The sequence below is a fragment of the Seriola lalandi genome, unplaced genomic scaffold, assembly GCF_002814215.2.
Source record: "Seriola lalandi dorsalis isolate HSWRI2012SDOR001 ecotype SW California unplaced genomic scaffold, Sedor1 jcf7180002054234, whole genome shotgun sequence".
NCBI lineage: Eukaryota > Metazoa > Chordata > Actinopteri > Carangiformes > Carangidae > Seriola > Seriola lalandi.
Window position 1 is genome coordinate 290,236 of NW_019524787.1, and position 14,005 is coordinate 304,240.

A 14,005-nucleotide genomic window follows, 5' to 3' on the forward strand; every position below is an offset into this window, starting at 1 on the left:
ACACACACACACACACACAGGGACATATGCACACAGTTAAAAATCTACAATTACTCATTAAAGTCAGTATAAATTTTTCACCTCGGTGGAATGTGGGGCAGCTGCAGCTAATTCACAAAACTGCTACTCCAGAGTTTTGACAGGGACTAAAAGAGGATATAAATTACACCTCCCCACAAATCACTGCACTGGCTTCCAGTATGCGCTAGAGTTTACTTTAAGGCTCTTTTTCTTATCTATAAAGCACTGAATGGCCTTGGTTTACAGTGTGTATTATACGTAAAAGCTCCAAGCCCCTCAGACCTCCAGCGTGATCCAGCACTGAGGGTCTTTTGAAAGTCTGGTGAAGCCGCCTGCAATTTTTGTGATCCTAGTTACTGGAATAACTTTCAAGATGATTTGAGATTTGTTCTGTCTCCTCTTTCAAAAGCATCATCAAAATATTTATTTTTTCTGTTGCCTTTCAACAATTAGTATTGTGTCTTTGCCACTGAATAGTTTGTGTGGGCTTTCAAACTCAGGTTCAGATTCTTTGTTGTTCTGTTTGTTGTGACAGAGCAGCTTATGAATGGTTCTTACTTTTCCCTTTCCTTTTATAAAATTGATTTCCTTTTAAAAGATTTCCCTTTGTGTATGAAATGTGTTACATGATTTGAGTTGCCTTGCTTTGCTCTAGATTCACTGTCGCTCCCAGGAGCTAAAAGGCTAGCAACAGCTGCTCAGCCCTCTAAGAAATTGGGAGCATATGACTGGCTGTAGGATGAGTGCTTGGTTGCTATTCTTACTTTTATTAATAAATTTAATACCATTTCAATCTTCTTTGAAAATAATCCATTATGTATCATATTTAACCATTTAAACATGTCACTTCCTTCCAGTGCTTAAAAGTAATTCAGCTTTTTCTCTATTATCGAGATGAATAAATGTTAGAAATTAAAAATATGGACAAATCTTATTAAAAAAAAAAAAAAAAACATAACTTAAGCACTGTCATTGTGGGTTTGACAGATCTGAGAACAGTTAGATAAATGTGCTGTACATTGAGCACACATTCAACCAGGGCAATTAAAGAAGGACATGATATTTCTCTGTGCCAGCTGTCAGCTGTACTATCTACTATGACAGAGAATTTACATTCAGATACTTTTTCTAGCCAAGTGCAAACCCTCAACCTACAGTATCATTTGAGTATAAATTCAAATAATACGAACATTTAGAAACCAAAGCAAGCATTGAAGCAGAATACATTGGTATGCCTGTATCTACTATATGCATACACACGCATGTTTTCACATTAATGACTCTCTTATTGAGTCCGACACAATCTCTATTAAAGTGATCACATGCCTTTTTGACTCACTGTAATTTTGACCTTTATGTAATGGCAATGGGACCATCACGAGTGTTAAGTACCTTGAGGTATGAACATGCAGTTGCGGTTTCAACACACTGAAAACTGTTGTATTGGTCAGATGACATATATGGGACATTGCCAGAGGCGGGAGGTCATCAAGTGACACCAGGGAGGATAGGTTTGTGGAATGAATGCCTTTCCTCACAATACTGAGATTTCTGAAACAAAAAAATTGCAGCCACAACCCTGGAATATCTACATGTATATTTAGTCTCCAATTTATTGTGAAGGGAACAGTGGGAAACCTTTGTTGCAGTTGCCTCAAAAGACAGAAACAAGGGAGCCAAGAAGCCAGTTTTTGATGCCGTCAGTCTTGGTTGTCAAAGACCACAAGAATAATCTGCTTTGGAAAACTTGACCTGAGCCACAATGAATTGTCTAGAAATAGAATTCTGACATCTTAGTTGCATAAAAAATGAATGAGGCCATCTCGACTGAAGTTCAAAAGTACCCCCTCACCATTCTGTCTAATGTTTTCTCTGTGTCTTGTTTCTGTTGTCCCTGCTAACCATACTTGGGCTGTGTGTATGTGTCAGAATTGAAAAAGATTAAGGATGTCTGCAGATATTTTTCTAATTCTGACTGACTTCTGCATTAGTATAGCTGTCAGCATGTGACTGTTTGTTGGTGCCTGTTTGACAAGTGTTACATCTGAATTTATGTTAGGCCATAAACTTTTGTTGTGTTTCTGGGCCAAGGGAAGAGGGATTTGACATTATTGAAAGTGTGCAACCATGCAAGCAAGTCCATATGTCTTCTATCTAATGTGCCTGCAAAGATGTCAACGAAGCGTGGGATAGCTTCACGTCTAGTACTTCCCCTATAAAGTAAAATTACTCTTGAATCACAGAGTAAACACAGGACTTACCAAGGCTGAACTCCACCTGAGGCAGCTTGGGTGTTAGAATAACACCTGAGAGACAGAGAAAGAAAAATAGAGGGGAGATGATATAATAACAGACAGGGAGGGAAATAAAGGGAAGGAAGAGGAAAACATTAGAACAATGAAAGAGACAGACAAAATAACATATTAACCGTGATCCAGGACCTACACTATTGCACACTGCCAATAACCCAGAGAACCAAAGTGACATCTACAAATTCTTTGTTTGTAGTGTGACCAGTCCAAAATCCAAGGACGTTCAATACAATTAACAATTTGATTAATCAGCAAATCACTTCAGTCTCAAAGTCCTCTATTTGAAATGAAAAGGGACAATCACAGTGGCCATAGACACAGAATGTTAAGTAGATACAAAGTAGATTAAGGGGTTGAAATCTGATCCATTTTCACCAAAGTGACAACGCTGTGGAGAAAGAAACTATTTTAATCGGAAAAAAAGCTAAGCCTGTCATGCTCCTAGCATGTTAAAGTACTATGTCTAGAGAATTTTAACAAGCTAGCAACATGGCAGGCTCCCAAAAACGCTACAGCGATTAGTGTAACTGTTCATTTTACATTATGCAAACCCACTGCAATCCTTGTGAGTGCAATCTTTGTGAACAAGAGTTTCTGGGCATCCATTGCCCTTGAGGGCTTATGCCATAATGATGAGTAGAGGACTGACTGCTTGTATCATCTGTCACCAACACTGTCTCTCATTCATCACTCTCCCAGTCCAACACACAACCATTCAAACACCAAACAGATTAAACACCTGCATGATGGTGCAACACGTGAGGCCCTAAACTATTAAATGCCATTTTCCTCTTGCTGGGGTGCTTGGACACAATTGGCCTCTCTAAGGCTCATCAACTTCACTAATGGGCCATGGATACTCGATGCTTACTGATGTATGGGTACCACACAGCTTTAGGTAACACCATCATATATATATATATATATTGAGGATACTTCACACAGACTGAAAATAATTTACTTGTGTTTTAATTATTAATTCTACTAATAATTACTTTAGTCTCCACACTTTCTTGGCAGCTTTAATGTCGTATCAGGTTAGTTTATTTGTGATAGGCAGGTTAGTTTTTGTAAAGCCTTTCATCACAAAGCATGTCTTCAAGGACTCAAGGACTACACAGACAAAAGACTTAGATCAGTCATGCAACAAAATGATTCACTATTAAGGAAAGTGCAAGGCAAAACTGTTGGAAAGACATTAAAAACCCAGATATCCTGCCTATCCTTCAACCACTGACCCTGTGTAAAGAGAAGAAACATCTGCCAAGGAAACATTAAAGAAAATATTGAGGAATCCTGCCGGTGGGAAAAATCAGTCTATTTAACTGTCTAATTAACAGATAACAGTTGTTTTCTTCAACGTTCCATTGAGAAAGTACGGAAGATTTTCGCACTCTAAGGAAAAAAAGGTTCATATCCATAGTAGCTTTCTACCATGGGTATGCTAATGGGCAAGATGCAGAAAATATCCCTTATCCTTGATTAATCCCCATGGGTTTTGGGTGTCGACTGACAGTGAAAGTACGAAGGTGTTTCTTTACAATGTCACAGATTTACAATATGTTTTTGGGCTATTCTATCTTTTGGATCTAATTATGGAAATACAGAGGTGTACAAGCTCACAGGCATGTTAAGAATTATGTTTAGGGTGGTTTATCCATTTAAACATGGTATTTTCTTTTATTCTTTTGAATGTATTCTTTGAACATTCAAATTCATGCCAAAGAAACAATGTTACAGAGATTGTTAATGAATAACAGACATGAAAGTTATGGAAATCATTAGCATTTGCTCTGTGCCCATTTGAGAGTCACTTGCTTACTAAGGCCAAAGAAGCGCAATCCACAGTAACTCTAGCAATTTAAAGTGCATTTGGAAATTCAGCAAATATGTTGACAACTTTGTGTATAAAATCTCAATTTGCTGGTGTCTTCTCAAGTGTGAGCGAACTGGGCTCTATCAACTGCTGCACTTGTCAGGATGGGCTACATTTGAATAAACAGGCTTATGCAAACTTAGTGCAATATGTGTTATGCATACAAGTACAGTAAACGTCTAATTAATCAGGTGCACAAATAGCTAAAGTACGTGGACCAGTAAACACACACACGGTTTCACAAATAGGCCAATTATGTATGTAAATAAACCTTCTGTGTCGCTATCTGGTTTTCACATTACTCTCATCATCCCATTCCTCAGGGGTCATGTCTCCTAATGTTGTCACCACCAAGGCTTCCTTGTGAGTGCTGATGAAACTTTAATAAGCCTGAATGACATGTTGTGTGGTGGCAACAGAGAGCCCTTTAGCTAGGTGGGCTGAGACAGTGCCAGCTGTTGGGTCCCGTCTCTGGTGCCACGTTATCATGAGGGACTGTCACTTGAATAGTCCAGTTACTTTGGAGGACTCCATCTGTGCAAAACACCAACTTATCTAAAGTGGTAGGAAGCAGTGGAAAATGTCTGTCATTGCAGAAATAATTGAATAAAGATAAGAAGTAAAGCTAGGTCTACATCTGATATGGGTTGGGGATACAGATCATGAGACACACACACACATGGCAACGGGATATGCTTGATAGTGAAGAAGGAGGATTGAAGTTAAAAGATGTGTGAATTTTAGAGCACAGCTTGTAGGTGGAGTGTCAAGTATTTATAGAAGGACCATACCAGATGCTTTGATTATAAGACAGGCAACACAGGTTATGTTGCGTCTTTGAGAACGAATACTGACTACATGACATTTTAACAGCGCTCCAGTACAGGCCTGGAAACTGTTGTTCACATGTTCACAGTGAGTCAGTATCCATAGTTATTAAAATCATGGACAAATTATGCATAAGCAACCTCAGGACACAACACCTGTTATGTACACTATGACACCATTCTTGTCTTTGAGCACTGAACACATGCATATCATGAACCCGTTAGTGAGAATCAGGCTGACCAAAATAAATACAGAAAGTCTAATTACAATAATTACCCATTACATGGGGTGAGGTCAACCACCTGTACTGTCAATCTGAAATCACATCTCCTTTAACATATGAAGCTCCCCAGTGATCCAGCTTCAGTGTGTGGCTAAGTAGGTGGAGAAAAGTGGCACAGGTGTGGTATTTATAATCGATATCCACAGGCATTATGAATATGGTAATAAGCTCAGCAAGGCAGCAGGCAGCAAGCAGGCAGGCGGGCGGCACATGCAGATGTAACTCCCAGAGGGGCCTGAAGCAAATGAGGTGTGCCTGCCCGCTATACTGCAGTTTCATCTGGCTCTAGAAATAACAGCACAGCCCCACTGTACCCCCAATCTATCACCCCCCTGTCTGCAGGTGGTATCAGTGGGGAAAAAGCCACGCTGAAGGGAGAGTAGAGGGTAATTTATTAGGATGTGTGCAGACTGGGTGATTTCTCTGGAATGACAAAGTTAATTAATGTACAGGGACTTAAATTGTCTGTCTCACAGATGATCATTTAACCCTCTTCCCTCCTCATTGCCCTGCTTCCTCACCCACTGTATAGTGTGATAACCGCTCACTAGCAGATACTGTGAAAGGAGGAATGAAAGTAAGAAATGTGGGGGAGTGCACGCACAGATTTCACATGGGATTGTTGCTTATTCCTGACTCCACAAAAAAAAAAAAATTGTGGAAAAGCTCCAAAATACAGCCTGTCGCTGCTCTGGTCCCCATCTTATGCTACGAGCTCAACTAAGAAAATCAAGCAATTTCCAAAAAGAGCATTGATAAAGCCTGACAGTGCGTATAGCACACATTCCTAATCACTCCTGCTTATCCTCTTCATGAATAGATATTACATGTAAGAGCCCGTGCCTAAAAACAAATCCTGTTTATATTTTTGAATATTATTTACTGAGGTGCTATTAATAATTCACATATATGGCTGGCTCACCATGGGATTTGATGTTTCAGGGATATATAACTGGCCGTCTCTCAATAAACCAGAGCACAAAATGCCACCACCGACTACTCATCCTCACTACACACATGCATACTAATTGGAGTCTCTTTCTTCCAAATCTTTTTGTCCAATCTCACTCTCCTCACTTCCTCTCTTTCCTGTAGCTTAAATTGGCTAAACAACACCTGCACATCCTTTCTGAAGATTCAGTCATCAGCCTGCCTAACATGCCTCTAATTCGATTGATGTTTGCAAAAACAGGCATCCCATTAGGACAAGTGGTGCTGAATGGGAGAGTGAGTTATCGTCACATTACTGCCCTGGTAGATTGAAGGGGGACAGATGGTTTTGTTGCCAGCGTTTAATGAAGTGTTGTGAATCAGTTGGGTGTGCTGAAGAGGTCTTGACTGTCACGTCAATGGAAGATGGAGGGTGGAGGGTTAACAAGGGCATGGAGTGAGACATTTTGCTTCATAATAGTTTTGTGATGTCGAGCAGTGTGCAATGAAAATCAATCGTGTTGCAGCTTTCGTTGAGAACTCACTTGCTCGTATGCAATTATGATTAGAATAGTTAATAGTTAGAATAAGATAATTTCACCCCTTATGTTTGCAAAACGCAAATTCAGTCCCGCCTTAACAAGTACTGAGCAGCACCCAGTTTGGTCCCTCGTATCTCTCCTGTCATGAAGGAGGAGATAAACTATTTCACCTTGCGACTGATAATGTAGGGTTGTCAACCTGTCTTCCGTGCCAAACATGGTAATTATGTGCTTTGCTCTTCCCTTTTGTCTCCCAGGATGCTAAGGGAAAGCAAAACAGAGATAGAGTGAGGTCTTTGTCATTACTGTTATAACTCCCACACCTGTCAGATGTCATCTCTAAACTGTGACTGTGTGATTTTATAGTAGTGCATATCTAGAGTTCGTGATCAGGTCACTAGCTGATAGTCTGAGCATGTGTGTAGCTGTGTGTGTGCATGTTTGCTCAGATCTGTGCATGTGTGTATGTATGTGTAGACATACTGGTGTGTACAAGTTTCATTGTTTCTGTGTGTGTGTGTGTGTGTGTGTGTGTGTGTGTGTGTGTGTGTGTGTGTGTGTGTAATTGTGCATATAAGCTGGTTCAGTGTGCATCTGTGTGGTTTGAGGCAAAAGAGACAAGGCATCATGAATTGCGCTTTCATTCCTCCTTGTACAGCTCCATTTACTTATCCCCATGGGGAAGATGATGGTGTTGAGCTTGCATGCCAATGCAAATGCTTAGTGGCGCTGCATGCAGTGTGTGTCCTTTTGGTAAGCAAAGGTATTAAACTTGGAGAGCAGGCTTTGTGGCATCACTGATATGGCTAATCTCTTTAGCATTCTCCTGTTGTGATGTGCATTGAGACATCTAGTTTGCCTCTGCCAGCGCTCATTACTGACAACACTTTCAGGCTATATGGAATATGACTGCAGTAAAAAAGCAAAGCACACACACAGGCACAAACAGACATGAGAATCTGAAGACATTATATGTCAACAAACAGTGTTTTTCAAACAATTCTCTGCTGAGCCACTAAATCAAATTCTATTTTAACCCAAACCAGGTAAGGCAGACCACATTCTGAGACAAACAATTTATGATTCAATCATGTTACAAGAACCAAATACATAATTGGAAACCTGTAGAAAGGCAGTCAGTAAGTTTTAAAATTATTTCTTGAGCATCATTTTTCGACTATCAAGGTCTCAACATGATGCTGCTTAGCAGTCCAATATCAACTGGCTGGTAAGACACAGTATGTTCATTTTACTTTTAAAAATGTTAAATAATGTTCAGCTACCCCCTGTACATGCTTTAAGTTTATGACAAGTATGATTATTACAATATGTTATCCAGAAAGGACAATAAAACTGAACTGAATTCATTCACTTGATTATTGATCATCGTGCATTTTAAATTGTTTCCCTCTCTCACCCTTGCTGCTACCTCCACCCCCCCCTCTCTCCCTCACTCTGTCTCTAACACACACATTCTCTGTAGGCAGAACCACTGCAAACACAAATTGAGGGAAAATATGCTAAAACTAGACATCGCTGGGGCAAACATTTATAGAAACAGTATCAATTGTAATAGCACCCAAGGTGTTTCAGAGTCAAACTGTATGAGGAAGGACAGGGGAAGAAGGTGGAGGGGACAGATTAAGAGACAGACAACACAGTGCAGTCAGCTCACCGGCAGCAGTCAGTCCTTCAGGGTTGGCGCTCAGCTCCTTCATGTCAACCATGCAGTGTCCCAGGTGTTGGGTGCCGTCCTCCATCTGTCCGGCTTGCCCCTCAGTTCTCCCCCCTGCTCCTCCACCTCCTCTCCCACCTCCTCCACGAAACACCACAGTCCAGTCCAGTTCCTCGGCTCACACACAGCCTGCCAAGCGGAAAAGCTGTCACAAAGATAGCAATCCGCTTGCCTCGCTTTCTTGCTGCCTCACAGCGCGCTCTCTGGCAGCATTAAAGATGCCTTTTGGAAACTAATACGGAAGAGAGGGACCACGAGGGACCTGGAGCAGTGGTGGGGAAGGAGTGAGGGAGGGAGGGAGGGAGGGAGAGAGCGAGGGAGGGAGAGGGAGAGCAGTAGAGAGAGGGGAAGGGAGGACTGATGAGGGAGTGAGACCCAGAATGAAAGAGAAAGCAGGACAGAATTGATGTTATGTGCGATACACAGCTCTATCCATCAATCTTTGGCTGTCAGTGGGGCACCTAGACCAGACTGCGTAGCGCAATACAGCCCGAAAGACACAACTCTGCCCACTCTCTACCTCTCCCTCCTTTTCTCCTCTCACTGCGCAGCCACTGCTGCATCCAGACATGGCAGCAGGGGTCCCTCTGATTTCTCCAGCCTCCCCTCGCCACTTCCCATTTCCTTTCCTAGCAGAAAAACAATTAATAAGCATCTGACTGCTGAGCTCCATACGGTGAAGCCAGCATCATGCCGCATAGGATTTTTGGAAAGTAACATATAGTAGAAAGGGAGGTGGGGTTGGCAGGAGAGAAAGCAAGAGACAAGACACAGTACAGTGACAGTTTTTAGTGTGGATGTAGTGTAACTGCTGAGTATAACTCAGAATTAAATCAACAGGTTGAACAGGGAATGTGATGGAGATAACAGTCCTCTGTGTTATTTAGACAAAATGTATTTCCATCTGAACTGGGCATCTGCAAATACAGAGAGGAGGAAGAGGCAGCAGAAGATTTTGTTTTAATCAGCAATTATATGTAATGAAGAGGTACACTGGCAGAATAATGCAGCTCTCTTCCTTTCTATTCCCCTGTATCTTTATTTGTTGCCCTTGCCGCCTCTCCACCCATTCATACTGTGAAGGTTATTGTTAGTTATTTGGGCACCAAGGCCACGATTCTACAGTAAGACCATATCTAAAATCAATGTTAATTTATACCCTGCTGAATGGAGAGGGTGTTGTGGTCTGAGCTAACGCTCAATAAAGACACGGAGAAGGCAGAAGCCTTAAACTCCTAAAGGAGATTGACACCTACAAAATATATTATGGAATACTGAGACATGCAGCTTCACAATGCAACATAGACATTAAAGTCATATGATAAACATATGAACAAATGTAACAAATAGTGGCCTTAATCTGTTAATGAGGGTTGAAACACATAGTTACAACTATTTTTCATGCTACTTACTACTTTTCTCAGTATCCCTCTGGTATATGAGCTTGAAGGGACATAACCATTAAATAATTGGCATTACCCATGGAGGAACAATCTGTTTATTTGAGGTGGAGGGATTTTTATAAGATAATATAAGATATTTGGACAGTGCAAAAAGCTCCCCCCTTCTTTTTTTTTTTTTATCTCAGGGACAATAAAACACCTTTTACATTTTGTAATATTCACAACAATTCAACAACAATTTTACAATGACCTTCAGATTCATTTTCTCAAGATTAATTTTCTACCTTTCAGGTATTCACTGGTATCTATTTATTTGAGTACACATTGAAACATTAAAAACATACACACACCTGAAACTAGACAGGTAACTGTAAAGCATAAGAAAGTTACTGAAATGGTGTAAGGTGAGCAAAAGGCATCTGGGCTCACAATCTGGCAACCCACATGCTGTTCTATACATTGTATATTTTATTGAATTGTGATTTATCATTATTGCTGGCATCAATAAATCATTCACAAAAAAGAATTCAAAGCATCTATGTAGGTGTTGTGTGAAATAACCTCATGCAAGAGACTGCAGCTAAAATTACCACTCAGTTACTTTTCTTGATTGGAGACCTCTTTACTGCCATAGTAATTATGACCGGAGTAGAGGAAGAAGTCGGGCGACGTAGTATATAGAGTGACAAAGTCGATGTTGAGACGAAGTTGGGGTAGATAGATGGATCAACAAAACACAAGACATTTACACAGGAAGCCGCTGTTCCCGTTTCAAACTGATGTGTTGTTTCTCATGACTATTACTGAATGTTTATTGGTGTTAGCATGACAAAGGTCCTTTCCTTAAACCTAACCGAGTAGTTTTTGTGCCTAAACCTAATCAAACCAATTGCTGTAACCATGACAAAGGAGGTCTGGCATGCCTGCTGTTGATATGCATCTATGGGATGTATTCTTGTTAGCATGACAACAAAGGTCTGCTACGCCTCCCACCGGTACGCTCCAATGGGTTGTAGCAAAGGGGTGTTTAGTTCGGAGGATAAACCCTTTGTGGTTATTTCATAGTACCAGAATGACAAGCTAATCTTATTAATGTGGGTTGTACAAGACTGTGTATCCTATAACAGTATAAATTCAATATAACCCCAAATAGGTCATTGTTTTATCTGTTTATAAATACAATTTGGGGGCAACCCTTAGTATTTCTTTCTTTGTGATTTGACTGTCAGAAGTATTTCAGCTCTAATAATACAATCAGCCTTTAAAAAAAAAACAATACTGGTCAAACCCTATAGATACAGGCCTCATGGGCTAAAGAGCCATGTTGAGTTCATGTGCTTCCTTGAGGCAACTGGTCTGGGTTGGGGTTGGTGCCAAAAACCTAAATGAAGATAAATTGGTCCCTGCAGGAGCAATAAGACAGAAGATGAAGCCACTCTGCACGAGGAGGTTTCTTCTTCACTTTCTACTACTCCCTCCATCCTTATCCCTTCATCCCTCTATTGCCACATTCTCCTTGTTTTCCACCCCCTTTACTCCCTACAACCATCAAGATGAATGTTGTCTTCTTCTGTTTTAATGAAATTGTGGCTGGGACACATGAACACACACATAAACACAATTTTGTGGATGTGTACACTCACACAACACTGCAGAGAGGCAAACAGGTCTGTGGTGTGATCCATTAACATTCTAATACGTTTCTTTTAAAGGCGACGTGTGTTGTCTTATTAAAGCCTGACTGATAGAGGAGGCTGGAGAAAATCAATAGACAATGCACTAGAGATGGAGAATAGTACAAGTACACTGAGGAGAGGAGAAGAAAATAAACATGCCCTTTTTAGCTATTCGGCCCCAAAGCCAGGATAACAGATCCTCACATTTACCCATTCCAATAGCACTTCAGGCCCATTAGAATTTGTGATACACTCCTTCACAGTATTAACCCGAGGAAAGTCAATAGCTTGATTCAGAGTAGCATCTGGGGTGCAAATTGCCTCCACTAGGGTTACACAGCTGTAGTGCAGAAAAGGCCACAGCAGGAGACTTCCCATTCTCATGGTGTGAGCACACATTGTGGTCAAAATGAGCAAGGCAGATAATTGCTGAGGGCAATGTTTGGCCTCACTTAAATCAATGTCTTAAATCCTGCACATGAAGTTATACATCTATTGATTTACATGTGTACTTTTGTATAGATTTGCAGCTGGTGTGTTGTATTTTAATTTTTTTTTTTTGGGGGGGGGGGCATTAATGTTTTATTTCTGGTTACAGCGTGCTGCATGTGGCAAACTCAAGAACAATAACGACAACATCAAAGTATTCATCTTCCAGATAGCTACCCCTGCTAGGTGCCCTTTCTTTGATTTTAACATGTTTGCGCCTTATATTTATGAAACAGCAAGGAAAGAAGCCACTTCACAAATCGGGTGACAGCACAAGCAAAAATATAGACAATTTGATGAGCAAACAGTGCTGACTGAAAGATGAAAAATATGACAGTTTTTAGTAGATTTTGGTTTTTAAATCATTGAATCAAATCATCCATTCATTATCTATCCCGCTTATCCTTGTAGGGTGGGGTGGGAGCCAATCCCAGCTGACACTGGGTGAGGGCAGGGTACACCCTGGACAGGTCACCAGTCCATCACAAGGCTGACACAGAGACAAACAACCAGTCACACCTCAGTCATTCACACCTATGGGCACTTTAAAGTCACCAATTAACCTATTGTGCATGTTTTTGGACTGTGGGAGGAAGCCGGAGTACGTGGAGGGAACCCACACAGGCACAGGGAGAACATGGAAACTGCCACAGAAAGGCCCAAGGCCGGGGGTTTGAAGTCAGGACCTTCTCGCTGTGAGGTGACAGTGCTAACCACCGTACTACCGTTCCGCTCATTAGTTAAATCATTTCACATTTGTTCAACATGCCCCCATGTACATTAAATGGATTTTTAGTTGATGCAATTGTTCCTGCTGTACACATTAGGCTGCAAAAAAAAACATTCCTTTAGCAATTTCAGTGTAAGTGATGGAGGACAAAATCCAGGGGGAGGGATAGTAACACAAAGTGGGAATTTGGTACTAAAACAACTGGGTAGTATTAACTTGATCTAACTCGAGCTGCTTATGACTCATACAGCTGTAGTTTAACTTTAGGATTAGTTTCAGCACAATGTCCCTCATCCCATACAGTGAAATTGCTTTTAGAATTGATCTTTGTGGACGGGAGTGACCTCTGACTGGATATTTAAGTTGAATATTGGCTTGAAAACAACAAACAAATAAAACTAGTGTGTGAATATACTATATGTGTTAAAAAAAAAAAAAAAAACGTATGCCATATATAATGCATATAAAATATACAGTATGTATAAAGCAGCATTTCTGTCTGAACATTTGTATTCAGCTGTGTCATCTGGTCTAATGGGACCAACAATCAATGTCTGTCAGGGTCTACATGAATCCTCTTCACATTAAAAATGAACTGGCAAACATCCCCCACCCTTTCTTTTTCACTACTCCTCCTTTCGGAGAATGTGGAAAGATGAAGCTATTGATTTCTCATCATGTGTTGTCATGTCAGGTTACAACATCCTCTTTTACTGCACCACTACTGACGTCCCAGTTGTTGACTTCCAGTGTTTTTTGCGTAAGGGATCCACACAGCTGCTTGAAGAAGGTGGATATGACAGGTCTTCCCCACACCAACTCAATGACCAAACACATTAAGTTATCTGGTCAAGTTCTTATTGCAATATTAAAAGGCCAATATGTACAGCCAGGGCTGTAAACGAACTTTTTGGCTCACCTGCCAAGGGGACCGGTAGATGAAAAAAATCTACCGGCCAAGTAAATTTTTTACCGGCCAAGTAATAAATTGCCTCTTTTTGTTACATATACATCTGTTTCAGTACTTTTCATTGAGATAACAGTATTATATAGCGATATATATATTAGGAAAGAGACCAAAATATTATTCAAAATACATTTTTAATATTTTGAATATTCAAAACATTGCGAACATGGACAGTGCCAGTACCAGTTAACCTCCTGTTCTGATAACAAATGA

General features: G+C 40.6%; 1 protein-coding gene across 2 annotated transcripts in view; it reads right to left on the reverse strand.

Annotated features, from left to right (window-relative positions):
- inpp4b (inositol polyphosphate-4-phosphatase type II B) overlaps positions 1-8,567 on the reverse strand; it is a 134,100-nt gene extending 125,533 nt beyond the window's left edge. For both annotated transcript variants that reach the window (XM_023404209.2, XM_023404208.2), the window contains exons 1-2: positions 8,468-8,567; positions 2,283-2,327 (exon numbers count right to left, since the gene is read on the reverse strand). In XM_023404209.2, coding sequence (XP_023259977.1) covers positions 2,283-2,327; positions 8,468-8,552 — 130 coding nt within the window. In that variant the 5' untranslated portion in view covers positions 8,553-8,567. The remainder of the gene's footprint in view (positions 1-2,282; positions 2,328-8,467) is intronic.
- Positions 8,568-14,005: the final 5,438 nt, after the last annotated feature.